This window comes from Lichenostomus cassidix, chromosome 14, assembly GCF_008360975.1.
Source record: "Lichenostomus cassidix isolate B80296 chromosome 14, HeHo_3.0, whole genome shotgun sequence".
NCBI lineage: Eukaryota > Metazoa > Chordata > Aves > Passeriformes > Meliphagidae > Lichenostomus > Lichenostomus cassidix.
The window spans coordinates 4,479,834-4,507,682 of record NC_139495.1 but is presented as its reverse complement, the minus strand read 5'-3'; the positions used below and the strand labels follow the sequence as shown (position 1 = coordinate 4,507,682).

General features: G+C 44.9%; 3 protein-coding genes across 8 annotated transcripts; 1 reads left to right on the top strand and 2 right to left on the bottom strand.

Annotated features, from left to right (window-relative positions):
* Positions 1-156: 156 nt before the first annotated feature.
* On the bottom strand, positions 157-6,071 carry MRM2 (mitochondrial rRNA methyltransferase 2). Of its 3 annotated transcripts, XM_085074557.1 has the most exons (4): positions 5,870-6,071; positions 3,215-5,832; positions 1,541-1,812; positions 157-819 (listed from the first exon to the last, which is right to left on the bottom strand). In XM_085074557.1, exons 2-4 carry the CDS (start codon positions 3,352-3,354, stop codon positions 395-397), a joined length of 837 nt encoding a protein of 278 aa, XP_084930683.1. In that variant the 5' UTR covers positions 3,355-5,832; positions 5,870-6,071; the 3' UTR covers positions 157-394. The 3 variants fall into 3 exon arrangements, with proteins under 3 accessions (XP_084930683.1, XP_084930684.1, XP_084930685.1); XM_085074558.1 differs by lacking the exons at positions 3,215-5,832; positions 5,870-6,071 and adding an exon at positions 2,471-2,610; XM_085074559.1 differs by lacking the exons at positions 3,215-5,832; positions 5,870-6,071 and adding an exon at positions 2,097-2,438.
* NUDT1 (nudix hydrolase 1) lies at positions 2,956-6,906 on the top strand. Its single transcript, XM_085074560.1, has 3 exons — positions 2,956-3,132; positions 6,069-6,214; positions 6,409-6,906. The coding sequence occupies exons 1-3, from the start codon at positions 2,981-2,983 to the stop codon at positions 6,579-6,581; spliced, it is 471 nt and encodes a 156-aa protein (XP_084930686.1). The 5' UTR covers positions 2,956-2,980; the 3' UTR covers positions 6,582-6,906.
* Positions 6,907-7,401: 495 nt separating this feature from the next.
* Positions 7,402-27,406, bottom strand: SNX8 (sorting nexin 8). 4 transcript variants are annotated; one of them, XM_085074555.1, is made up of 12 exons: positions 27,295-27,367; positions 26,203-26,276; positions 19,781-19,971; positions 19,251-19,368; positions 17,206-17,327; positions 16,753-16,833; positions 15,665-15,825; positions 15,118-15,250; positions 13,966-14,034; positions 13,063-13,212; positions 12,554-12,703; positions 7,402-11,802 (listed from the first exon to the last, which is right to left on the bottom strand). In XM_085074555.1, the coding sequence occupies exons 2-12, from the start codon at positions 26,234-26,236 to the stop codon at positions 11,689-11,691; spliced, it is 1,323 nt and encodes a 440-aa protein (XP_084930681.1). In that variant the 5' UTR covers positions 26,237-26,276; positions 27,295-27,367; the 3' UTR covers positions 7,402-11,688. The 4 variants fall into 4 exon arrangements, with proteins under 4 accessions (XP_084930681.1, XP_084930682.1, XP_084930678.1 ...); XM_085074556.1 differs by lacking the exon at positions 27,295-27,367 and adding an exon at positions 26,413-26,432; XM_085074552.1 differs by lacking the exon at positions 26,203-26,276 and having other exon boundaries at positions 27,295-27,406.
* Positions 27,407-27,849: the final 443 nt, after the last annotated feature.

Below are 27,849 nucleotides of genomic sequence, written 5' to 3'. Positions count from 1 at the left end.
TGTGCACAGAAACATTTTCTATTTTCACATGTGCTGATAAATTGCACCAGCTTCTAAAACACACTAAATTGGCTCAAACTCCTCCTCCTAACAATCACCTTTATGGTCAGTCTCACGTATAACAGCATTAACAGTGCAATGATTTTCAAGCACGCATTAAAAACTCATATAATCAGCATTTTATTTTCATTTCCATTACTCTAGCCCCAGAGTTTGCCTTTCAGATTATTCCTCCATATTCCCAACCATTTTCTCCACTGGTATCTGAAAAGCAGGATGGACTTTGTAAGAAGAGCAGCAGCTTTTCCCAGGGTCTTAATGGTGGGATTTTTCTTTAAACACCCACTAAACTCAGATTTCCAAACCATGTCTGAGAATCTACACTTCTGGACTTTCATTTCCCTTTGTACAGCCTTGCCAAGTAATAAGATTCCGCAGAGTCCTTCCGGCTGGCCTGAGGCTTTATAGTTCTCACATCCTGGAACTGCTCCTTCAGTCTGTTTTGCAGAAGACGGGCCTCAGATCCATCCCAGAACTTACAAAGCATCGTTCCTTTGGGCTTTAAAATGCTTTGGGATATATCCAGGAGGCCCAAGCACAGACTGATCAGCTTCTGATGATCCAGTGCTTTAATGCCTGTCGCGTTGGGCGCCATGTCGCTCAGGATGACATCTGCCTTCCCTGCAGGAAGCAGGCTCTGGATCGTCCTCAGAGTGCTGGGGTCTGCAAGGTCAGTCTCTGACAGGAAAACTGCTCCTTCCAGAGGAGAAATCCGCAGGAGGTCAATGCCAAGGACGAAGCCGGTGGGGACAGCAGGCTCTGTAAGGGTGAATGACACAGGGGACACTCAGAGTGGCTGCAAACAACCTGCACATGCATGAGCTCTGCGCCAGTCAATAAACAAAACACATCACCTCTGCTACAGCTGCCTCCTTGTCCCCTGGCAGTTTGCTGGGTGCATCTGCATGGAGGCTTTGCCCTAAGCTCATCCATTCAAGACATGAAAACTGAGCTACTTTGGATAAACAAGGGGGATTTTACTTGGATTTCTGCTGTTCTTTCAAAGCTGAAAGTCTTGAAAACCTGGAAAATGGTGCACATAATAACACCTCGTCTTGTAAATATGAATGGCTTTGCCCACACAAACCATGTGCAGCAGTTGCTTCCATTTTTTGGGAAGGGAAATAGTATTTCAGATAAGCCACGGTAATTGCTGGAGGTCACAACAGTTTCAGAACTGGATGAAGGGATCTTCCCCACAACAGCTAATAGGAGCACTAGCACCATATGGTACGTTTTATTTCATAAATACAATTTCTCCAGACCAAATGAAGATTTACTAGGCACACCCCTTCACGTTTTTATCAGTTTTAACATGAACACTTCCCAGCACTCATACTCCCTCCACATACTGTTACCATCATAGTATTTCTTTAGATTCCACAGTATCTTTATTTGGATTCCATACTAGTTCATAGATCTCCCACACAGTTCAAGAGGACTATCATCCCCACCTTGCCTGTCAAAAACATGCACTTACCAGCACCTAAGGCATTGACCCTCTCAACAGCAACCTGGCTCCAAGCACCAGGTGCTGCTCCACAGTCAAGAACAGAAAGTCCAGGACGAAGAAGACGGAGCTTGTCATCAATTTCCAGTAACTTGAAGGCACTTCGACAACGGTAATGCTGCTGCTTCGACGCCTTGACAAAGGGATCCTTCACGTGCCGCTCCAACCACCTCTGCTCAGCTCCAGTTTTCCTCAGAAACCTCACCGTGGTGTGCAGGCATCTGCTCATCCAACACCGACAGCTGCCAGAACAGAGGAAAGTCAACCAGTTAGCATATAACCACTCAGTATTTCAAATGTTTCTATAGTAATTAGCTCCAGTCTCGACTATAGGCAGCCCAGGGAGGGCGTGGAGTCTCGCTGTCTGGAGAAATTTGAAATACACCTTGACATGTTCCTATGTCACCTACTCCAGGTGACCCTGCCTTGGCAGGGACGTTGGGCTAGATGATCTCCAGAGCTCCCTTCCAGCCCAAACCATTCTGTGATTCTAAAAAGAAGCCTCCAAATCTGAGATCTTTGGCACCTTTACTTATCAGATCCGACCACAACAGCAGGGCCAGGTTTTGGATGAGGCCTCACTCTGCTAAGTGGGGAAAGAGATCCCACTCCAGCTTCTGCTCCGGTGTTTTAAGGACACGACACGGCAGAGCGAACCCAGCACTGATCTGTGCTGCCTCAGCGGGGCTGGCAGCCTCCGTGAGCCCCTCAGAGGAACGGGGGAACGCCCGATCCTCTGCAGGCTCCAGGCAGAGCAACCAACAGCCCCTTTCCAGCAACCACAAACCGCAAACGCACGGTAACCCATTCCCGATGGAAACTCCAGCACTAACGATACGATCCCGGTGCCCGCTATTTCCCGGGTGGGCACCAGGATCGCCTCAGCGCCCCGCCACGCACCTGACCCCGGCGAGACCAGCCCTGCCGGCAGCCGCCATGGCCGCTCGGCCCGCCCCTCACGGCTCCTCACAGCTCCTCACGGGCCGCGGGCGGGGCGGGAAGAGCCGGAACGGGCTGAGGGTGACACCGAGACGGGCGGGAAAGCGGCTGAGGTGAGCGGGAACAGCCGGGTCAGGGGTTTGGGATGCGGGATTAGATATTGGGGAAGCGGCGCTGGGATTTAAGGATTCGGGGTGGGGGTAATGAGGGTGGTAAGGGATTAGGGGAGGGAGTTTTTGGAGGGAGAAAGATGGTGGGGAGAGGGGATCAGAGATTTGGGGAGGGGCGCTGGGAGTCAGGGAGTTAAGGGTGGTCAAGATTCGGGGAGATGGTTTGGGGGACAGGGATTTGGGGAGGGGGAAGCAAAGCCTTGGGGAAGGCTGTTTGCGGGGTGAGGGGCTGTCTGCACCCTCTGAGGGTGGCCGGCAGCCCTTGGCACAGCGTGCCCTCCTCGTCCCTCACCCAGCAGCCATGCACACGTCCCGACTCTTCACCCTCGTCCTGGTGCTGCAGCCCAGCCGCGTCCTGCTGGGCATGAAGAAGCGCGGGTTCGGCGCCGGGCTGTGGAACGGCTTCGGGGGGAAGGTGCAGCCCGGCGAGAGCATCGAGGAGGCTGCGCGCAGGTGAGAGCAGGGCAGGGGACAGGGATGGGGCACAGGTATGGGAGCATGGGCAGCGGGCTGCAGGGGAGGTACCGCGGCTTACCTGGGCAGTGACACCCTTGTGGCAACCAGCAGTGCAAGAGAATCACCTCTCTGAAGAGAGTCACCTGCTCCACAGGTGATGAGAGACTGTGCAAAGAAACAGGATTGCTCCCCCTTCTCTGCCAGCTGCAAATCTGTCATCCTGTGAGCAACTGGAACTTTCCTAGTGTCCTCCCTCCCATCTCCTGGACTCTGATCTAAACTGAGTCTGTGAGTGGTGGGTGGAGGTTCTTGCACTGTTCAGGGAGATGCAGGGTTTAATTTTAGCTGTATAGCAGAACTACAGCTAATTTAATTTAAACAATAAGCCAGACTGCTTGTTGTTTAAAATTTGAAGCTGTTGAACACCTTCCAGTAGCATTTTTAGTACTGCATGAAAATGTAGTGACAAAATAGCAGAAATTATTAGGGGTCTCTTTGAAGAGCACTGTTGAAATATATTATGTGGTTGTATGGTGACATTTTTAAGTGCTAATCCTGAGTTTGGGAATTGAATTTCATCAGTAAAAAGGCACAGTAAAAAGTGCAATTTTTGAAATCTTTAGTAGTGATTTCTTTAAGTTCTTTCATCTGTCTGGTCATTGAAATGAAGTAGCAGATGAGAGCTGAATTGCTGAACTGCTCGAAAAATTAGATACCTTGTTCTTTACATGAGTGTTGCAGGTACAAAGGCACACTTTGCCATCTCCTCAGTTTGATATGTGCCCCAAAGTGCCCTTGCACCTGCAGGAAGATCAGTGTTGGTGTGCTTAGCCGGAACCCAACAGTTTCTGCCCTCAACAGCCTCCTCAGCTATGCCAGCATAACCACCTGGGTTCTGTGGTGAGCTGGTCCCAGGGACAGAAGGGTTTCTCTGCAGATGTGCTCCCAGCAGGGCATGGCCTTAATGTACCTGATACTTTATCATGGCTTTTCATGTAATTTATAATTTATCAGGGACGTAAGTTTTGTCTCTTAGTACTTGCTAGGCTTACACTGCCGCCAGCTGTGAGGTAAATCTAATGGCTTAATGTAGCATTGGATTTCCTTGGTGCGTTTACCTGTGCTGGCCCTGAGTTTGACACCAGAACTTCTGTTCACACAAGATGTCAAATGCTAAACTTTTCATCAATCCCAAAGCAATGTGCCACAGCACTGCCAGCACCTGCTGCTGGGGACTGTCCCCATCCCTTCACCTGCAGTTTACTCCAGAATGACACAACCAGTTCCTGCTGAGGTCAGCTGGGCAGGAAGCTGTCCCCAGAGCCAGGACCAGCTGGACACACTGACCACCATCCTGGCTGGAGCACTGCTGGTGTGGTGTGGCCTTGGGGCACAGCTCTCCTGCAGGAAGCTTCACACAGTCCAAATCAATTTCCCTGGCACCACCTCACTCTGCACTGGGAGCTGAGGTATTAGGCATGTTGTTCCACATTGCTCTGTCTCAGCTGGCCTGGCAGAGGCATCATGTGTGATTTGTCCTCTCAGCACAGCAAATTAAATATTAAGTCAAAATGTGAAGAAAAGTTCCCAGTACCAGTAGGATTTCCATCCTCTGCAGGGTACAGCACATTCCCACAGACACCTGGGCAGCTCCTCAGTGGCGTATCTTGTAAGTGGAGCATTTAGTGGATGAGTTATTTCTAGTTTGCCACCTGTAACGTTTTCACTTGCTACAGACAGAGCCAAGCAGCTGATGGATAAATTGCCTGGAGAACTGTAGCAGTGTTGTGCTTTGTTGTTCAATTATCAGTGCCTGTAAAAGGAGGCTTTTAGAGTCATTGCTGGAAAACTGCCTCTATTTTAGACATAGATAGCTTCTCAGAAGATAAACTAAAATTAGCCAAGACATTAAGCTGAAGTGTAATTTTGAAAGATGGGATCCGTGAAATCAATGCCAGAGAAAGCTGGAGCCTTAAAATAATTTCCATTACATTTTAAAATTGTTGTTACTGCCAAAAAGGCAACTACATTAATTATTAACTTTAACTAAACATACAGTTTCAGAATATTCCTTATTTTTGCACATTAGAAAAACCATGACTAACTTCAAGCTGTGCTGCTTCTGTTAGAGGGAGGTAAAATAAAAAAAACCTGAGTGCAGAGCATAAAGAGAGGAAATAATTGAATGTGCTTCAAGTAGCTGTGCATGGTGATGTGTGGAAAAGAGCTGGCACAGCTCTCCAAGTGCTCTTAAAAGTCTTGCCTTCTGGCCTCTCGTTACGCTCAATGTGCTTCCAAGAAGCAGAAAGGCAAAGTTTACACAATTGCTTTGTGTTTTTTACACTGCATTTGAATGGGAATCAGGATTCTCAACCTTCTGTGTGCAAGTGGTGTTATAGAGTGTGTAATTTAAATAAGCTTCAGTTTACCTCAGAAGTAGCTGATTGTGTAGCAAGTATAATGCTCTTTCTGGTGTTCATTACCTGCTTCCCCACAATTCTAAAAGCTTTAGCTTGAAGTTGGCAAAGCCTTTTGCCCGTCCAAGTGAAGTGTATCTTGGAGTTCTGAAGCCACACCCAGCTACCATCACATGACTTTATATACCCACTTCTCACCTCAGGAAAGATCAGCATGTTGCAAGGACTATAAATTATAATAAATTATCTATTTTCCTGAATCTTCCCCTTCCAACCTAGACTGTTTTCCTACCAGGCTCAGGAGCTTGAAATAACACAACATCCCATCTGACCTGGCTCCACTCTGGCATAGGTAGACTCATAGTTTGGTGCAAGTCAGAACCCTGCTCTGTTGTACAGTGCAGCTTCTACCCTTGGTGCAGTGAAAAGGTTTTGAATGTGTGAGTAAAGCCAATGCCTGCATTTTTGTCCTCCCAATCTTACTTTCACGTAAAGAAGTGTCTTTTTCTTGTGCAGGGAGCTCCTGGAGGAGAGTGGACTGACCGTGGACACCTTGCAGAAGATGGGTCAGATCACATTTGAGTTTGTAGGCAACTCTGAACTCATGGATGTGCACATTTTCCGGGCAGATCACTTTCATGGAGAGCCAACAGAAAGTGAGGGTAGGTGGCTGGTGCAGGGGAAGGAAGGATGAGTGTGCTCTTCTGAAATGGAGAACTATTCACGCTAAAATGCCTCCCAAAAGGGAGGCAGCTGGGCTGTAGAGGGAAGCTGCTTGCTGACCAATATTCACAGTGTAGGCAGCAAAAATCCATGAGAAAGTCCCATACAAAGTTGTTTTGTTCTCTCCCCCCAGAAATGCGGCCCCAGTGGTTTCAGCTGGACGAGGTGCCATTCCATCGCATGTGGCCAGATGACAGCTATTGGTTTCCCCTGGTGCTCCAGAGAAAGTTGTTTCGTGGCTATTTTAAGTTCCAGGGACAAGACACCATCCTGGAGCACAGCCTGAAAGAAGTGGAGGAACTTTAAGAAAACAGAAGCATTCAGCCCACGAGCTACTGCCCACATTGGGCTACAGCACCCTGAGTATGACTTATGAGGGTCTCCTTGCTCAGCTCTCCAGTAAAGAAAACTTATTTTCCAGGTCACTGAGAAGCACGGAAAATAAGGGGGTTTCCTAAAGCAGAAATAAAAGTAACAAGATTTTCCATGCTGTGAAGTCCCTGGCTGTGGTAGGTTTTAGTGGTTATGTGATCACAACTATTAAAAATGTAAGCATTAACCCTTTTAAATGGCTTAAGCTTTTCCCTCATGGGTGGCATTTTTTTTTATTAAAAATATTTTTTTAGTAAAAGCATGTGTTGTTCTGTTGTAATGGTGCTTTGAAAACCTTTTGAAAAGTTCAGACGAGATTCTTTCAGGATTCTCCAGCTGAAGGCAGTGTGAGGTTATGGGAGTTAAGAAAACAGAAGTCAGAGGTAGATGTACAGTCCTGTCTCAGCCCAGCTTTCACTGTTGCAGCTCCTGCTGTGAAGTCGAACTGTTTGAGCATTTCAGGTAAAAATATGTTGAAGAAAATGAACTTCCAGCAAATCCCTTTTGCAAAGTTTCATCCCCTGGGGCTGCAGACTTTGCTTTAGGGCAGGAGCAGGTGACTGCTCAGCACTGATGTCAGCCCAACCCAGCATGGGGGGCAGCAAAAATTCAATCCAACCATGCCAGAAATAACACATCACATATGTAACTTCTTACACAAGTTTTTTTTTTAACACTTTTACAGACATATAACACTTACAGATAGAATCTTGGAATGTAATGTAGGATCTGTAAACATTTCCAGTCTACCAGCTGTAGTAATAGTTCTTTAATTCCTGCATTTGGATAAAGTGCTTCATACATAAGGCTATTTGAGCAAAGCAAAGATACAGGATATTCCAGGCAGGCAAAATTCACACCCTCTGAACATCATTTGTTTCTTGTCTCCCTCCAGCAGTTTTGAAAAATTTATACCACTCAAAAATGCCCTTCTTCATCTGCTCTGCAAGCCACAGCTCAGACTTAGGAGGATGAATAAACACCTTAAACCCCTACTTTTCCTTTTGTGCTGCACACTTGAGTTATTTGCAGACATTTTGATATCTACCTCTGCTTCTGACCTGGTAGTGAGGGTTCCTGGCTGCTCTAACAGAGAGAATGGCTGGGGACAAATAGGAGAGAGAATAAGCACAAAAGGACAGGCAGCTTTTGCAGGGTGTAGGACCTTACTGCATGGTAGGAAAGGGAATGACTGACAGCCAATACCTGTTAAATACCTTGGTTATTTTCCTGGTGGAAACTGTAAATTGCATGGTGAGAGACAGCACCTGACAATCTCACAGAATTACTTTCTATTCCTCCAGGAGTTTGGGTGGGATAAGAACAAGCATGGCTCAGGCTTGCACTTCTCTGTTATCCCCTCTCAGCAGTCAGGTGAGTCCTTCCAGGAAGATGCTTTCACCAGCCCTGACTTTTAGGTCATGTCAAAGATGTTACTGTAGCTGCTGCTGTGAGACTGACATGGCTTAAGTAACTTCTGTCCCCAGCTGGTGATCTTTGTCTTTTAGTAAACAGCACAAAGTGAAGAGTGTAAATTAGCCTGTTACAAATTCCAGGAATTACACCCTTGCATGGTCAAAGGAGAGTTAAAAGCACTGGAATGCAGCAAGGCACCATTGAACATGTTACAACTTAGGAGGAACAACTTGCCAGGAAGATGGAAGGAGAGGGAAAGAAGGATCTGAGATTTAAGGTATTGTAAATAGAGTTTAGAGCCTTTCAACAAATGATACTGACAAAAACCCTGGGTACTCCCACTTCACAGCTGGAAGTGGAGAAGCCCCCAGGAGTGACAAAAACATAGAGCCCTTTGCAGAGAACAGTTTTCAGGCAGCCTTTCAGGGTCTCAGGTGTTCACCACCCTGGTACCTCCAGGACTGATCTGACAGACACTGAAGGCTTTTCCACCATCACTCCTTTGAACACATCAAAGTCCCCTGACCTCAAGCACACAGATAAAAGCTTCCATTCACAAAAGCACATCAACACTTTGGCACCACATCTTACAGCAACATCAGCTCTCAGGCAGCACACACTCCTCAATTAGTCTGGCTTGGTTAGTGTTTACTGCAGAAGGCAAGAGCATGGAGGTAACTACAACTGTTTTCCCCACATTGACTAGGGCAGACAGACAGCTGAAGTCAGCTTGATGGATCCTTGGAGTCCTTGCTGCTCCCCTCTGGAGGAAGGGATGTGCTTGATGCTGCCCTCCAAGTCTGACAGATCCATAAACTGAACATAACAAAGACAGTAAGGAAATCCCTCACACGTTGAGGTAAACAAACAGTGCTATTTGCACACTGACCAGTCTCCCAGAAGAAAGGTTTGCTAACTAAGGGTTGTATGAAATAGTGTCTGCGTGTGTTTAGGAATGAGACAGAAGCCTGACAGTCCAGTACGAAATAAACTCTGGAAGTGCCAACAGCTGGATCAGCTTTGAGAATATTGGGCCTCAGTTCTCAAATACCTGGTGAACAGAGTAAAACCAAAACAAGAAAAGCCACCCCAAGATGGTCTTCAAAGACACGAGGGCTGACAATGGAGGAGTTACAGTCTCTGCACTTGGACTGTACAATTTGTGCTTTGAAGAACAGGAGAGAGGAGTTAGTCCAAAGCCCTAATGTCATTTTGATGCTTGCTTTTTGGGGGGTTGTTTTTTGATTTTAAATCAAGTTCAAATTTGTAATTTTCTTCTAAAAGTAAGAAGCGCAAAGTTCCATTCAGGCCAGTCCTTTGCAACTGCTCCCATAGAACACTGCCCAGTCAAACAAATTACGTGTAAGATCAAACATAAATTATCAGATCTTGCCCCAAAACATACAGTATTTTCTCAATTTCACTGGTCACCACATCAGGCAAACAAAGATAAATGAGGAAGGATGGGTGCTGAGACTAAACCAGCCATAACCAACCAACACCTTCTGATAATGCCAGGAGTAAAGAGCATGTAAGTCTGGTAACACACTTTCCACACTTGAACCACAAACCATCTTCCTAATCAAGACAAGGTCAAGCAGAAAAACCTGTTGTGCCATGCTTGAGATGGTATCTTCCTTGTAACTGGACTGCAGAAACATTTCCCTCCCCTGACAATTTGTTCCAGCTTGTGAGCAGAATTTCTTCTGCATCACTCTGGAAATCTCCAGGAGAGGATCAAATCTGCCACAGCCATTTGCAGTTCATCTGTCTCACTGGACAAGGCCCATGTGCAGGAGGAAAGTGAGTTAACATTTGAATTGTTGGAAAAAGCTCTTAATGCATTCTGTGCAAGGCTGGCTACACACTGCTTAAGGCTCAGCACTCAAGGAATTCACCAATATCAGTGTATTTACCCCATTTTGAGGAGTGTGAGTAATGGTTATTCAGTCTCCTGAAACTGGGCAAATAACTTATCTTGCTCCTTGCTGAAGAAACTAACCCAGAATTTCGACCTAGGCTAGGAAGAGTTTCATCTTGCACTGAATTTTCTAAATTAAAAAAAAATAACCAAAAAAACCAAAAAGACTTTTGTGATTGGAGGATTTAAATATACTTCCTGATAATGGGGAAGTTCCCCAGTGGGAAAATACTGTAATGGTTCCAATTTGACAGCAAGCACTCATCCTTGTCAATTTGCTTCCTTTTTACCAATTCAAAGAAAATTCTAAGAAACCAAGTCACAAATTCCCCTTTGGAAGCTATTTTGGCCCCAGAGAAGTCAGGTTCAGGGAGTCCTGTTCCCACAGAGTTTTGCTGCAGACGTCTGCAGTTTGATTATCAGTTTCTCTGGAGGATGTGCACCATTTCCCCTGAGGTAACACGACATGCACGTTCTCCCCCTTTGCCTCCCGAGGGAAAGTCACTGGAGATACAAAGTGGAGAATGTTCATTTAGTCCCTTTATCACAACCACAAACGGTTCTGAAAACCCCATCACCAAGGGCTGTGGTGTTTTTAGAGATGAGAACTTTCACTTAATTGTCTACTCTCCTTCACAAACAAACACACTGCAATGCTACCCGCAGCCAGGAAAAAGAATGACAGTAACCTTCTTGTAAATACTGATTTTTTTGCTAATGAACTTTATCAGCATTGTGTTCCAGCATGCTGGTGTAACAGGATACTTGTGATACTAAACCAAAGAAAACACCAGCCTTGGGGTCAGCAGCTCTCCAACAGACCTGAACAGCTACTCACCAGATGGAGGTCAGAACCTCAGAAGAAATAAACAAGCTACCTCGTAGCTGTTCTGCTCCTGTAGTACAACTGGTTTACAATTAAGGAGTGTTTTAGTCAATCACTTTCTCATTTATGCCAGGCAAACTCCTCTGAGTTCCTGAACCCAGCTGTCTTTGGCCCCAAACTGAAAAATATGAGCAAATCCCCAGGCTGCCCTGCAACCATGAAGGGAAACACACTGACAATACAGTCCATCCAGCACCATCAGGAAAATCCCTGTCACACAGCAGCACTGACCCCTGCCCAGCTGGGTTAGAAAATCCAACATCATCATTCAATTTGTGCTAAGGTCTAGCAGTGAGAAATCAAATCCAGACACCTACAATGGGATGGGGGATGGCTTTCAGCTTTCCTTATGCACACACATCCCTAACACAGGCCCTCCAAGGCATAAAAGGCAATTTATCTCCACTACAAGCAAGTGCTTCAGCTATCCTGTTCATCTCAGCACTTCAGAGACGTGCAGAGATGTGTCAGCACAGCTGCAGATAAAGATGATTGGAGGACTGTTAGTACAAGATGCAGAGGCCTCAGCAACAACACTGCAGCACTCGCTGTGCCAGGCCATATCCCAACCCCATGAAGAGTGTCTGCAGGATAATGAACATCAGCTCTGCCCCAGGGCATTGCAAAATTAAGAAATTGTCTCTATATCCAGAGATATGTTCTGCCCCACATCCAGTCTGTCTAAATCAGAGAGCAGCTCAAAGCAGCAATATTAAAAAAAATAAAAATAAAAATAGCTGTTTGGAGAATTCATTGGAGGTAGAGGTCCCACCCCTTCGTTGATTGCCCTTCTTGCTCCATGCGGGATGCTCGGAACATCAATTGGAAAAGAAGTTTCCCTCTGGAGGTGACAGTGGTGGAGTTGGCATACTGCTAGATCCCACAAAAAGGCAGCTCAACTTCGGCTTCAATTCATTCCAAACTTTACTCATCTGTGAGTGGAGAAGGAGAGAAAGCAGGCATGACAACACAGCAGGAAACAATCTCACCACACAGAATTTAGGAGCAATTTGACATACTCAGAGGCACAACACAAACTTGCTGAAGTATTTTCAGGAAGTTCAGTGGACTCAGATTGTTCCTTTTAGACCAGTGCTATGTGCAGCTCCCTGAACATGTTGCTGAGCATGTATGGAAGGGATATTTCCCTTCATCACATTCCTTCACTGAAGGAATGGAAGGAAGCTGAAGCAGAATAGACTTCTCTAATATAACCAAAGCAAGAAAGTCTGCAAATGGGGGAATATTAAAGGCCATATTTAAGGCTTAACAAAAGGGAGCTCTTAAGATTTAGAGCAAAACCCAGGAAGCTTTCTTGTAATATACGATTTCTGTGTAGCATAACAAAAAAAAAATTAATGTAGCAAACACACATCATTCATTACAGAATAGCTACTTAATAGTTGGTCTTTTTCAACCACCCATAGGGTAGGGGCCAGCTACAGATGAGATAAGAAGAAAAGAGGAAAACTACCAGCAACTTGCTGCAAGAAGATAGTCTTTTAGAGGGGTTAAAGGCCAACCCTGATCCTCACCCCAAACTGGAAAAACCCCAGGTAACTTTTTAAGTTCTGAAAAAGCCCAGCTGCACTGATGATTAGAGCATGAAGGCCAATGGGTGAAAACAAATCCATTGAAATTCTCCTTCATATTTTGGGGATAAGGATACAGTCCAGAACTCACCTCTTTGTGACCCTGAATCTGGGAGTTGACAAAAGCCCCCAAAATGTGAGATGTGAGAGGCAGGTAGATGTGGATGAGCTGTGTCTCCTGATGCAGGCAATACAGGGAGAAGTAATTCCGCAGCTCCATGGTTATGATGGCGTTTTCTTGCTGAAAGAGGAGGAACTCAGTGACCAGGAAGAGGTTACCAGCAATTCAAACACATACCAAAAACCTAAACAAGGCAGTTCCTGGACCTATTTGATACAACAGGAACTGCCCTTTCCATCATGCAGACTGCTGCTTCCCACAGCTCCTGCAAATGATGTGCTGCCAGCAAGCCAGTAGTAAGTGTTGAGGAAAACAAACACATTTTCCATGTGGCACAGCAGGTAGCACAGATTTCCCAAAGTACAATCTACCCTTTTGGACTTTCAGTCCAAAAACTTTCTGCAAACGTGTCAGAGCTACAGAGCAGCACCATTACAGATCCCAGTCCCACCCTTTGCTCTCCCAGGCTCCTGCCCTACCTCCACAATCCGAGACTCCAGTTGCTCCACCGATTCTGGTTCTTTGTTCTGCACAGTGGCACTCATCATCTGCTTCTTCATCATGCTGTACTTGTGCAATGCTCGCTGGTGCTTGTGCAATACCCCCTTCTCGTGTCTTTCACACAGGTCCTTTATGGGAAAAGAAAACAACAGGTACATAGTGGAAGCCAAGAGTCAGCAAACACACAGCCAAGTACATCAGGAACACACACGTGGTCACACTTTATGTGACTTCTGTGCTGCAGATTTTTGCTCCTTTGCTTTCAAGAGGGTCAAAAAATGCCGGTAGCTAAGAATTTAAGAAACAAAACTGCCTGAACCCAGGCCAGTGACCTTAAGAGGCAAACTGGAGCATCACTTCTGTCAACATTTTGAATCAGGCCTCTTATCTTTCCTGACCTTCTCAGTATTAAGTGCTGGCAATTAATTAAAGTGCTGGCTCAATAGTGTCCTTCAATTTCAGTCCCAGCCTGGGAATGTCAGGAGAGGCTGCCACATACAGTTGACCAAAAGATTAGCATTAACAAAATTCTTTCATTCATAACTGAACACACGTCTCTATGAACAAACCAGCAGCAATCTAGTCCACTGCTTTGACTCAAAAGCAGCCAAATCTAAAACAAAAAAGTTAGCCAATCCATACAGTTAAACCAGTCATATTTTTAAATTCCTTGCAGGGTTTGCTCTTGATCAGAAGAGCTGATCAGTAAGTCTACAGAGCTCCTTATGGCCAACAGCTACTCCCCTCCCTCTGCCAGATGCCCAGTTTGCCTCTGAACTGGCCTCTCAGACAGTTTTCCATCCAGTTGGCGTTACACCCTCTAAAGAGTACAAGCTTGCTCCAAACAACTTTCTTGTTGGCAGAAGAACAGCAAAGCTCACTTTATAGGACTGGAGTAAATCCAGGAAAAGGTTCAGCTTCTCCACCACATCATTCTCTTCCTGTTTACCCTAGAAAACAAGGAAAAAGTACATTTTACGTAAGCCTGGCATCACAGCCCTTCACCCCCCCACACCAGGCAGGCTCTCACTGCACTCTCCAGGGCACATTGGAGCTCACACAACTGCATCAAAAATCTCTCAGATGGCACTGCAGTGTTTAGTCTTCAGTGTGCAGAACAAAGACCTGACTGAGGCAGGAACAGCTTTTCCAACTGACTGATCATTCGAACAAGAGGAGTTGGTTTCACAGGCCTGCATGTCAGTCCTTTCAGCGCACTCTGCCTGGAATTCCTTGCTCTTGCAGATTCCTCCAATCTTTCATCTTCCCTTCCTACAAGATAACTAATCCAATAAAACTCGGAATACCTGCATGTTCCCCGTAACAGCTCATGCATCAGAAGGCAGGGATGAGACACCAAGGCAAACTTCACTACTAGTTTTTTTATTTTACAAAATATTCTTTCTTCCTGTATCAATGGAGCTCTCTGGAGCGTAAACTCTTCAGAAAAAGACCTGGCCTGACTGATCTACAAAAACACACTGAGTGTTTTAGCACAATGAGATGAAGAGCACTGAAGATAAAATATTACTTTTCCTTCCCAGATTGTCGTGTTCTCACATTATTCTGACAGTCATTACCACACTGTACACTTAGACAGGAATGTGGTGCTTCTGAATAATTCTGTGGTCTGAATAATTCTCATGTAATGTTTAAGTTCAAGAATGTGAAAATTTGATTCAGAAGTAAGTTATTCTGGGTTCTCTGTAGCAGAGTAATAAAATGGAACACAGCACTCTTGGACAGCTCACCATAGCCATGAACTTAATGTGTGCAGCAATCATTTAAAATTAAGAAAGAAAGCAGGTTTTTCCCTCCTTTCCCTTCCCTGTTACATTTTTTCCTAATTTAAACACAGTCCAGGTATTTCACACAAGCTTGAACAAGCAGGCTGGTAGTTGAGGGTGCGAGTTTGGACTACAGTCTCCCTCTTAACTCTTGAAATGCTTATGTCCACAGTGCTCATGATTCAAGCTGAAATTTAGGGCAGCAATGTACCTTGTTCATGTTACCAAAAAAGGTAAAGAACTCACCTGCTGCACAGCCTTATCTGCCAGAAGTGCAAATTCAACAGACAGACCCTTCAAGGCTTGTTTCAGAGTCCCCCATGTGTTGTTGTTCAAAGCAGCCCAGGAAGGAAGTGGGGTAGTGTCTGAGCCCAAAGCACTGGAAGGAGATAAGCAATGCTCACATCTAGGAGACAAATTCCACTGAGTAGATAAAGCTATTTGCAGAGAGCAGTTCAGAGTTGAAAATCTGTCTAGATAGCTCACTGTGCTGAGCTACTATTGTCCCATCACAATGCAGAATTAACTGTGGATAAACTGGGGAGAGAGACAATAACACTAACACCTGAATGTGAAGGTATTTGTTTTCTTTCCTCACGCTCCAAGGAATGCAGACTTAGTGGAAAGCATCCATTTCCTTCTTTTATAGAAGGAAAGATTGATTATGTCCTACAGCATGCACTGAAATACCCATTCTTACCAGACCATTTGCAGATAAACTTTACAACAGTTTTGAGTTCTGAACAAACAGTAGAAATGTTCACATTAGCAAACCCTGTTCCTCCCAGCCTACCTTAGCTCCTTCCCAAAGATGAGGAGGTCAGAGGCGTTATCGATGGCTCGGGAAGCGATCCTCTCCGCACGGTCCCGGAGCTTATAAAAGCTGTTATAAATATTTCTGATCAGCTCCCTGCTGGCAGCAAACTGGGCCTGTATGTCAGCTGGGAGGAAGTCCTGAAGGAGGACAGAGGGATTACTGGTGGATAAATCAGAGGTACACCAGTCTGCAGAGAGGGAAGGCTTCCCTCTTGTACTTGCTCCCTCACGCTGTGCTTTAACAACCCTGCAGAGATCAGCTTCCCATTTTAGGTGCCCGTATCAGACGATAGTCCTAATTTTCAGAGGCAGAAAGAGGTTCAAATACCCAGTGTAGAGTTGGCAAAATCTGCAATTCTACTACACAGTTAAAATAGGGCTTGTGAGGTTTCAAGCTCACAGGTTCTGATCTGATCCTACTGGTAACTCCCAGCCTGGTAAAGTCAAACATGAACTGAAAGTTCAGCTCTTTTTCACCAGTTTATCACTGGGAAAAGCCTGAATTAAGCTCCAGTTGCAAAACCTTCTGCAAGCATTGCAGGAACCTGAACAACAACTTGCTTTGAAATTGCTCAATGAACACAGTGGATGTGTATTTAAAACTTGTCATAGCACTAATCACTGGGATAAACAGATATATGGAGAACTTGTAACTAACTTTTCCGTAACAGTCCAAATTGCTCTCCCACAGGGAGAGGACGACAGTCAGAATGAGGGCATGAGCACAAGGGAAAGACATCAATCTAGATATTAACTTTTAAATTGTGCAATTTGTGCATTTGTTCGTTATGCAAGTAGAGATAATTACAGAGAAACATGTTCTGAGCAGGATTCATTGTTTAAGGTTTATCATATTCACGAGCCAAAATTTAGCTAGAAATATCAAGCCCTGAAGAGTCAAAAGTTTATTTGATCTTTAAAATAAAATTACAAGTCCTTCAAACTCTAGAAACAACTGTCTCCTACCTAAGGTCTCCATTACTCCACAAATGCCATAACTGAAGCACCTGGAGAAGAAAGCCATTTAAACCAGAATAACATGTTGCAAGTAATTCATATACATACCTTGGCTTGGGTAGCTAATCTGCAAGTCACAAATTCATCTCCTACTCCCTGGACCAACTCCCTTAGCTTATTCTGTACATCCTGGAGAAAATACAGAATCAAATGAGTATGAAAGAACTATGGCAGTTCACACAGGCAGTTCACACAGGTCTCAGATGTATTGCAGCAGTAAGGCACAACTCAGCATTAACAGCTTTACCCAGGTTAGGTTTAATTTAAGGAAAAGCATAATCTCTATTCCCATAAGAACAGTTATAATTTTCAAAATACTACACTCCTGGCATTGAGTGAAATTACTTTCCACTTTCCACTGTGGAAACACCTACTGAGAGAAAATTCTCTTCATCACAGGGAGCAAACCCATGTAGGTTAACAGCAATTCTGAACGCTGTGCCCAGGGAGGCAGTTACAGCACAACATGCAAGCTCAGGACTATTGCTAACAAACACTCACTGAGCCACTGAAGGACAGAAAGAGTTTCAAGAGCACATCTTCTGAGAAAGGGGGATGTCGAGCTACCAGGTTGATGAAACGCTTCAGCGCTCTCCTCCTCGATTCTATGAACTCTCGATCAGCTGCAGGAAGAAATGCAAAATTTCAATTTGCACCTCTCAACAGAGCTGCTCAAAAAGAAAAAAGGAAGCACTGCAAGAAAAACTGAAGAATGGTTACCAATAGTCTGTCAGCTCCCAAATCCAGATCTTTTAGACTGACCATCTGAACAAATATTCCATCAAGCATTCTTTACCTCTTACCACAATCCAGCACACAGATCTACATGTGGTTATTTCCAAAGGGTGGGTCAGAGAGGCAGGATAAACAACCTAGCCTAAGGCCTGAAAATTTCACTTACAAACTATGGGCCTACAGAGATTCTTCTTCTGAATCAGTTTCACAGAGGAGATCCCAGACTGTATGGGACTCCTGAGACCAGCATGCAGCTTTTTCATGCAACGTGTCACAAAGTACTTTGGAAGACAGCATCCATCTCCATCTGACAGATGGAGGGGAGCAGACCCCATTAGGACCTGAGGAACTCAGCACAGGAGCACATCAAGGACAAAGCACAGAGCTTCATCCATCCAGCTCTGGAGGCTCCAAGAGTCACACATCTATACTAATCCATCAAATCCTGTGTCCTGAAATACCATTTGTCAGTCCATTAATCTACTCAGAAACAAGAGCTACCCGCTCCTTTTCCTTTTTCCTGTTTGCAGTTTCCATTAAGCCCACTCCCACAGCTCTCCTATATGCAGTCACTGGACTAAAGGCAATCAGCACTCTGTGCCTTATCACAGCTTTGCACTGCATTAGAACTGTTCTCCTAACACAGTTTGGGAACTAATCCTATCAGGTTTTTTCTTAAACTTATGATATGTGTGGGAAGAAATGCACCAGTGAATGCAGGGAAATATCAACACAGCAGCAATGCAAGGAAATAACAGTCCCTGACAGGTGATAGATATTGGGAGCTTCTTTCAAGCATCCTCTCTATACTGAGATTAATCAGAAAAGGTCTCTTTGCTCACAGGCATTGTGTGAAGTGGAAATTCTGGCTGAGAATACTGAATCAGGTTAAATTCAACACACAGGGTTTACAACCCCAAAAATATGTCTTCACAATTCACACTCCATCATAAGAATATATAACCATTGAAGCTTTTCAATGGTATGACTTTGATTTGGTCCAGTTCACTACACACCCTGCTCTGCTCACTGTTTACCAACTCTGCTTTACTGGAGCAATGCATGGACTCCTCAACTGAAATCAATTATTTATTGAAACACAGTGAGCTTAGCAGCATGGGCAGGAGAGAAAACACTCAAAAACTTGTTCTTTCACAGATAAGAGTAGTAAACGAGACAGAATTTTATACAGTTATGCAACATTTGAAATAAATGCTTAAAACCAGTGACAATACTTGAGATTAATGAAAAATGTTCCTGAAGGAGCTTTGATATGCTTTCCCAAGTGTCTTGGGACACTTCTTGGTTTCTAGTCTAACAGCTACAGTATACTTGAATGAACTGATTCCAGCCTCAGTTTTTAATTTCTGGTTATGCTAAACAGATCATAGAATCATTTAGGCTGGAAAAACCTTTAAGATCACTGAATCCAACAGTTACACTAACACTGCCAAGTCCACCACTAAATAACAGTCATCACAACCTGTTTTTCTAAGAAGCAATATCTGCAACTCCACCATGCCCTTGTGTAGTATTATACCAAGAAACTTATTAAGGAAAATCACTAGATACGGAAATTCCACAAGAAGAAACCCCTCTGAAATTTTACATTAATATCTTACCTATCGGAATTTCTAGGATGGCAACAATTCACACCTCCAAATTGTGTATTGTAACCGAAGTTGTTGTCTGAGCCAAGCAGGAGCAAAGACTTTCATGCTTTTAAACATTTATTTTCAACAGTATTACACTGATCACGCTTGCACCACGAAGCAAAACCCCTCCAGTCAAAAATCAAGATCCAGGTTTACCTCCCAGCATCCTCTTTGGTGGCAGTGCTGGCACCATGCGATATGGGAACTTCTGCAGCAGCATCTCATGGAACACCACAAAATCGTTGTAGCGTCTGTACACTGAGCACTTGAATCGCTGCAATTAAGGAAGGGAGGGATAAATCAATACACAGCTTAGACAGCAGCCCTTCCATGATTTTTTTTGCACTGGCAACTTCTTCACTAGCTCAAAACAGTTTGAAATATCCAGCTACCTACACCAATTGGTTACAAAACCATTCTGTTTTCATTGTCATGCATCTGCTTTTGTACAGAGCTCAGGTTTCAAGAGAGTCAACCTGCAGACCATCATTCATAGCTCAGTTAGATGCTCCACGCTGCAGAGGCTCAAGTCACGACAGCCCAGTGCTATTTTGTTAAAAGTCAGCCCACACAACTGATCTACTCAAAACCAGCATCACCCAGCACATCTAAATCACCCAAGATTTTGCCAGCAGACATTCTTAAGAGGATGCATTCTCACCAAGCCCAAAGCTTGTTCACATTACCTTGCTGGAAACCTCATATTCCACATGTTTCAGAAAAAGGCCCTTCTTCTCAGGTATAAGCTCCACCTGCACGCTATCCTTGCTCAATAACTCTTGTAGGGTGTGGGAAAGCAGCAGTGGATTTCCCTGGGGCGTCTGCATTAGAAACTGTTCTGGTTCCCTTGACTCATTTACTGGAGGCTTTGCCAAATCTAGAAGACAAAAGGGGAAAAAACAGTGGACCTGATAAGATATAGTAAAACAAGTAGCCTTAAAATACTCTGTTCCTTTACTTGGTGCTCCCAGAGTGGTGCAACACAACCAGAAGCTCAGCCAGGCCACTCCCCCGGGAGGTTATGCTGCTTCACACACGTTCACATCGCCGGTGCCTCCCTGCTCACAACACCAATTATATCGAGTCACAGAGACATCTCTACTAAGCAAAGAATCACAGGCCAAATTTGTTCTGTGAATCAGCTAAGAGGCCTGCATTTCCTGTCTGTCCAGCTCCCACCACAGCAGGATCTGCCAAAATGAACGAAACCCTTGCTCAGCACTTTTGGATCCTGCCTAGAACAACTCGTGGAAGGAAAGAAAAATGTGTCATTTTACCGCGCTGCAGAAATTTAATCCATTAATTTTGCACATCATTACAAAAGAAGGAGACACTTCATTTGACATGATTTTATTAAACTCTATGACAGTGTGCTACAGTGAGCATGAATTACAATCATTTACTATGTCAACATACTTAGGTTCCAAAGCAGAGGGAAAAGGCTCCTAATAAGGACTACCAACCTGACAATTCCTCCATCACAGTAAGCTGTGGCAAAATCTTTCAAATTTACCTATTCTATTCTACTGCTTGTAGCTAGAAAACAAACAGCTTTTGACAATGAATTTCATCATAACTGGGCAGCTTTGGACAGTTTTAACTGGTTCTCAGACAGATGCAGAAATGAAAAAAGATGGGTCTTAAGGATGTGGCCCCAGAGGACAAATGACATCAAAGGGGCAAAGCTGATGACTCAGAGTGTTCTCTTATCAAGTGCCTGACTGCAGCCCCATATCTCAACCTGACTTCCTAGCTACATCTATTATGTGACCATAAACTAAACTTACATCGTGTTTCAAAGCAATCCTTTCTTTTCTACCCACTCCACACATAAGGAACAGTGTGAAAAATGAGGGTACAAAACCCTGGAATCTATTCAGCCCATACCTGAGTTCTGCTCTCCAGTCTGAAGCAGGTGGGCTGCTTCCTCAAGAGGCATACTGTGAACAAGCTGTTTTACAAAGCAAGTCAAATCCACTGATGAAAGGTACCTAGAAAAGCCAGGTAGGATTCATCACTCCGTCCTTGCTATTGTGCAGGAGTTCTTAAATATATCTGCAATTTTGAGAGTACAGACAGTGACACTATAGAAACGAGAAGCATTGCTTTAAGCTTTGATACTTCAAAAAGTTGTTAACTGTGTAACAGATTAACTCAGGGAAGATAAACTGTTATATCCTTAACTTGAAAGCCCTGACCTCCTCCTGATAAGGATCTCCCACCTGCTCCTTCATGTGCTCTAGGCACTGATAAATGGGGAAAACAGGTAATTCCTCAGATTCACGGCTTTGTAACAGACACTTTGCTATTTGTTCCATAAAACAGCTTAACAAAACCAAACCAAATCCAGGACAAATGACCTGGATGCCTCATCAGGTTTCAGATTCCTGCTAATGTGACTCAGAGAAGCAAGTCTTAACACCTCTGCTTTAATAGACTAATATATCACCTGCTAACCCCACCTATGAAGCAGCTCCTAAAAATTTCCAGCTACCTGCCAGAAATCTGCAGTAAAATAATGCAAGCTAATTCAGTGCTGACATGGGATACTGCTGGATAAAGTGATAACATCTGCAGAGTACGAGGCAACGTGGATATCCAGAGCAGCAGTTCTCTGAGTGTCCACCCTTGTAATTCTTTCTGCTGGACAACCAACAAAGCACAAACTGGTCCCTGAACTGGGGCTCAGCATTGTCTGGTAAACTACTGAAACCCCAATGGGAACAGAGAGGTATCAGGAGAAAAGATGTACAGGGTGAACCATGAAAGCCTCAGTGTTTCATCTCTAAATCCCTGAACCTGCAGCACAATCAGCCAAACTGATGCTGAGGACTCTCGAGCTCATTACAGATCTGAACCCTATTATCCCATAAAACATCTGCAGAGTGAAGCCCCAAAGAGATTCAGGCAAAATTCCACAGTCCTTTGACAATTCAGCAATGCTGCTCTTTTCTTGGTAATTTCATCAAGTTATTCTCTAAATTTGCTTTCTAAAATTCACCTACAGGAAATGCCTTCTCTTTATCAGCAGTTCCCAGTCTTAGCTCTCCCTAAAATATTCTGTAGCTTCTTTACATCTCAACCTTGTCTAAATGTGTGAAATCACACAAACCAGACAACCATGCAAACAGGTTTGAATAATTCCTGTTTAATTAATAACCTCAGCGTGTCTGGTATCAACAAGACAGTTACTCACAGTGAATCTACACCCACAAACACTGGTCTGAGAACACAATAAAATACCTTTGGAACAGCTGTTAACCTGCTTTAGGAAATGCTTATCATGGCATTAACACTAACCCTACAGAGCAATATATACTGGAGCTATTCTTCAGCCCATTTTTCATTCTACTTACTAAAGAGCCTATTTGGGAACAGCCTCAAGAGCCCTGGCCAGGAATGGTGGATAATAGTGGGAACTCATTGGTATGAGCTCCTGTGTTCAGCCAGTAAAAGGATTTACATGCATTGTAACAGAACACTTAACGCTTCCCATCACGCACTCTCTGCTGGAGAACAGCTAATTTTGAAAACATTCCCTTTGGTTTCAGCAGATCATTATCTAGTAAAGTTTATATAGGGAGAGCAGCAAGTGGATACAGAAGTGAGGTATGGCATGGTCCCCTGGAACACTGGGAAGCAGACAAAATAAAAATCAGGTTTTTCCTGTAAGCTTGGCTTTTGCTACAGCAGTTTTTCAATCTGTTGTCAATAAGATATCAGGACGTGGCCTGGTACAATTGAAAACAAGTTCATATAAAAGTTAAAAATAACACATATAAACATACATATGCAGACAAGAAGACAACAAGATGACAAGAACTGGAAGTTTGAAGAAGCATTCAAAGCATGGCCTAATTTTTGTTTGGTCATAAAAGAAAACAGCTATGAAAACACTGCTTTTTTTTTTTTTTTGGTAAGAAATCAGGTAGCCTTTTGACTGAAGGGAGTTGAGAAACTTACCCAGAGAACAACTGCAATAGACAATTTCTAATCTGCCCTCCAGAGTTACCAGTTCCCTCCATCCAGATTTCCAAAATCATGCATTTATGAAAGCCAGAGCAGAATTCCAAGTCCCTGAATAGCTGCACAGAGGTTTTACATGTGAGTAAGCACATACAGTAGAGAAGAGCAATGCCAGGGCTGGAAGCACAGGTGGTAAATCACAACATTGATCTCCCTACCCTGTTTAAGCTCTGTCAATCAAAATTGGAGGCCTTATCTCCATTTTACAGATGGTTGATGCTACCAACCCTTTATTACACCAGGTGCTAATCAGATAAATTCATTAGACATGCTTAAGTAGATGGTGCCACTGAATTACTTGTTATATTAGTAGCATATTCTCTAGAAGGAGAAACAAGCCTGTAAGAAAGCAAAACCTCCAGGAAAAACAGCTAAGATTTCTCCTCCATCATCAGAGGCCACAGCTGTGCAGAGCAGAGGGGATCCAACCCACAGGAAATGCAAGGGAATACGAAAACTGACTGGTTTTGTACACAGATACCTCAGATTTCTCCCTGGAAAAAATGAGCCAGGAATACTAAAGCAGCAGTGTAAATATTCATTCATCAGCATTTCCCTTTCCTTTCTGTCTTCTCATGAGAAGCCCCAGGAATTATGGAAATGCCTTTCCCCCTTTATTGTGTCAAACACATTCCTCCATAATTCCAGAATCCAATGTCCACATCAGCCTCCCTTAAAGCTGGTGCAGATTTCAACTACAAATTCAAACAAATTCCCCTCTTAGTTTTCCTTTTTTTTTAAATATTACGTAATTTGAAATCCTTTTAAAAAAATAAAAAGGAAAACAGAAGTCCCACCAAAAAAAAAAAAGTGAACAAAACTTTGTTCCTATTAAAGGCTTTACATATTTTTTGAGACAACTGCACGCAACTTGTTTGGGTTGTTTGGAAGAATTTAAAACCATGCAATTCTTATTTAGAAAGGAGAAAAGTGAAAGAATCAGCCTAACAAAGCTAAGTGCTGCACAACTCTGTGTTTAACATGGAAGGCAGGTCTGTATTTCTTACTGAGTACAAGAAAAGTTATCATTTTTAGCTTCGCTGTAAATAAGAGTCTCCTTCCTTCTCCTTCCCAACAACTCCCTTGTAAATACAAGCTATCCAATGCCAAAACAAAATGAGATAAAATAGCACACACACTATCATAAAATTAGATGCTAGAAAATAGGCTCCAACATTTTGTTTTTCTCCTTAAAAAAAAACAAAACACCACCACCACAGCTTTTGCAGTGCAGATGTCAAGTATGTACCCAGCACTGGGTTTTCTGGGGTTTTTTTTTGTTTGGTTAGATATTTATATTTTCCTTTGTTTTTGAGGTGTTGTGGGTAGTTTGGTTTTGACTTGGGTTTGGGTTTTTTTTTGGTGGTTGTTTGTTTGGGGTTTTTTCCAACTAAGTTTAAGATCGTTATCCAGCACTTGGTGCTCTTAAAGATGAAACAGAAAAGTTATGCCACAACTCAAAAATAGACGAGGTTATTTAACTTTTATTTAGTAATATTTAAAAAGCACCTGAATTTCTGCAGTGCCCTGCAGCTGTAGGCCTCCAACTGCTTCTCGAACTACCACAATCCCAAACTCAGCAGAAAAAAACACCAACCTAACTCCTCCCAGTGTCACACAGATTTACTGTGTGTAAAGAACTAACCTTAAGCCTAGCACCCTGTTCTTTTAACTGTGCTGTTAGATCATCAACTGATTAATCTGATTTCCCAAGTCTGGGAATACAAGGGACACATTCCATTCACAAGAGAGCCATGAACCACAGTCCCCAGCTGTAGCAAACACAATAAAGTGAGATGCAGCTACTTTGAAGAAATAACAGGATTAGAGGAGAAAAATCCATTGAGGAATGTGCCCAAAGATTACAGAGACAAAAAGTCAAGTTCTCACTAGGGCAGGTTCCCAGCTCACAGTGGATGACTGCTAAACTATCCTTTTTCACAGAGGTTGAAAGTGTAAAAATTCACACCCAAAAATGTAACCCAGCAAGCAATAACCCAAAGAGCTGCCCTGGGAAACTTTCACAAGGGCATTTTAGCCAGACTACAAAACTGGCAAGTTTCCACAGCCAGCTGTCCTTATAGAGGTCAGGAACATGTGATGAAAAGAAATAGTTTATCTTTGTTTTGCTTCTCATCTTCCTTACATATTTCTCACCCTCCTGATTACACTCCAAACACTACAACCTCCCAATCGTCTTTTCACACATTTTATAGTCAGAAAAAGCTCATTCACATCCCAAATCCTGTTGAAAAGCAATCATTAAAGCTCCCCTCCTTTTTACCAGTTCTGTATGTCTGGAATTGGTAATTTTTTCTCCATCAACCTGCACCAACCCATAAAACTTGAAGACTGTGGGGGGAATCAGTGGTCATGTGCAAATTATACTGTCAGCAACCTGTACAGGCCTCCCATGGGCTGCACACACAGCTGAAGACCTGCCATTAGCAGAAAAAGAGACATCTCACTGCCCACACAGCCAACACACCTGGATTAGCTCCCTGCAATCGTTGCAAAACAGATTCACATGGAAGTAAAAGCAAAAGGCAAAGAAAAAAAATCAATAAAAGCAACTTTGCAAAATTGATTTCAGTGTAGTGGGCATTATGCTTTTTTCTTTTCTCTTTGATTGTATTAAAGTACTTTGAACCCTGCTAAATGAAAAAGACAGCATTTACATGTGCTCTCATAGGGGGGCATCAGTGATACCTGTCAGGACTCTTCATGACTCTGGGTATTTCAATCTCCCCAAAACACTCACTGACAAGCCACTGATATCCAAAAAAAGTTGCATGTGGGTGTAAAATTTCAAAGATCTCTGAGCATGCATCATGGTGCTAGCAATAAAACATTACTGCATTTACAGCATTATTTAGCTAAAATCATTAGGCATTGTCTCTCAGTGTTCATCACAAAATCTTTGCCAAAGAAAACCAAGTTTTCTAAAGAAGGCTGAGTAGATCAGAAAGGTACAGAAGTGCCATCACCAGAAGTTGACCAGTTCAAGGATACTCTGCTTGGAGACAACTGTTTAATATCTATAAGGCTCCTGAAGCAGACGGTAAAACTGTAACAGACATACCTGAGCAAGCTCTCTCTTTGGTACAGTAGGACATTTTTTCCACAAAGGCTGCTGTTCAATATGTTACATCAGTCCTGGACAGAAATATTCCAAAATAATTTATTTATAAGCATTATCTGCATCAGGAGCATCACAGGCCTAATAAGAGCACAATCACACTGCATCCTGAATATAATCCAACCAAACCATTTTGTCCTGCATTAAGCTTACCTACTCATTTTTCTTTCCAAACTGAGCAAAAAAGTACTATGCACAGAGCAGGTACAAAACTTTAGCCACTTCAAAGAGAGCTTTAGAGAACCGTCTGAAAGTTTCCTTCAGTTTAACTCTGAAGGACTCAAACACGTTATTCCCTCAATTCACCCAGGAGCTCCCTCCATCTCTCATTTCGCAACAAGCGCTGGCAGTATTTGCCTACAAGCTTCTTCATCGCAGAGCCAGCTGTACGCTCTAAAACTCCAGCGTCTGGAGCTGGTGCTTTCCCCGCTGGATGTGCTCGGGAGGGAGCGGAGGCACAGGGACTGTCCGTGCCGCTGCCCACTGACCCGCTGCGGAGCGGTCCGCGCCAGCTCCAGCGTGCCCCGAGCGCAGCAGGCACGGAATAAAGTCTGTCCAGCGCGCAGGGAGCGCTCGGCCGCGTGACTCCCCACGGGAGAAGTTCTGGACCGCGCCCCGTGCCCGCGTCCAGCCCCGCAGAACGGCTGCGAGGAGCTGCCCGCCCGCGGACACCGGGGGACCTCCCGCCGCCCCCGCCGGGCAGGTAACCCCAGCGGCCCGGGCACTGCCAGCGCTGCCGCTCCTTCCCCACGCGGGGCAGAGTCCACCCTGGCTCGGGGAGGGACCCCGCCGCCACCGAACGGCACCGCCACGGCCCGGCGTGGGCAGCCACCGGGCACGCCGGGGTCCCGCTGCCCCGGGGGGAAGAGGAGGAGACGGCGAGGCTTCCCCGCAGGTTTTGGCGGGGAGCGCGGCCCCGACCCCGGCGCGCAGCCCCGTGCGCTCCCCGGGCCGGCAGCGGGCGGGCAGCGCACAGCGGACACCGCCGCACCGAGGGGCGGCCGGCACGGCCCCGCCACCCGCATCCCCCCGTACCTGCGGCCGTGCCCGTGCCCGCGCCCGCCGTGCCCGCGGGCGGCTCGCCGTCCATCGCGGCCGCGGTCATGTGAGGCCGGGGCGGCCGCCCTCCCCTTCCTCCGCAGCGCCCGCCTGTCAGCGCGGGCGGGGCGGGCGGGCAGAGCCGCCTCCCGCGGGGCCGGGGGCGAGGGGCGCGGGGCGCGCTGTGCCCGCGGCGCGCCGGCTCCGCCCGGGCTCCGCTCCGCGGGGACGTGTCAAATTCCAGCGCTCGGGACGGCGCGGCGCGATCCCGGCCCCGGGCGGGCAGCACCCCCGGCTCTGGGGCTGCCCGGAGCGCTCGGACCGGCTGAGGCAGGGACACCGAGCTGTCCGTGCCGCGGACGGGATCGCTCCGAGCGCCTCTGCACCGCTTCGGCGTTAATAACACATCTCTCAAGTATCTTAAAGCATATAAGCAGTGATCGGCTCATGGGCTTAGTACCGGATTATTCTGAAATGCAACTACTTTATTTTTTGAAATCTGAAAAGGATGGTTGTTGTGAACTTCAAGGAGGCTTTCTTGTGTGCTAGGAA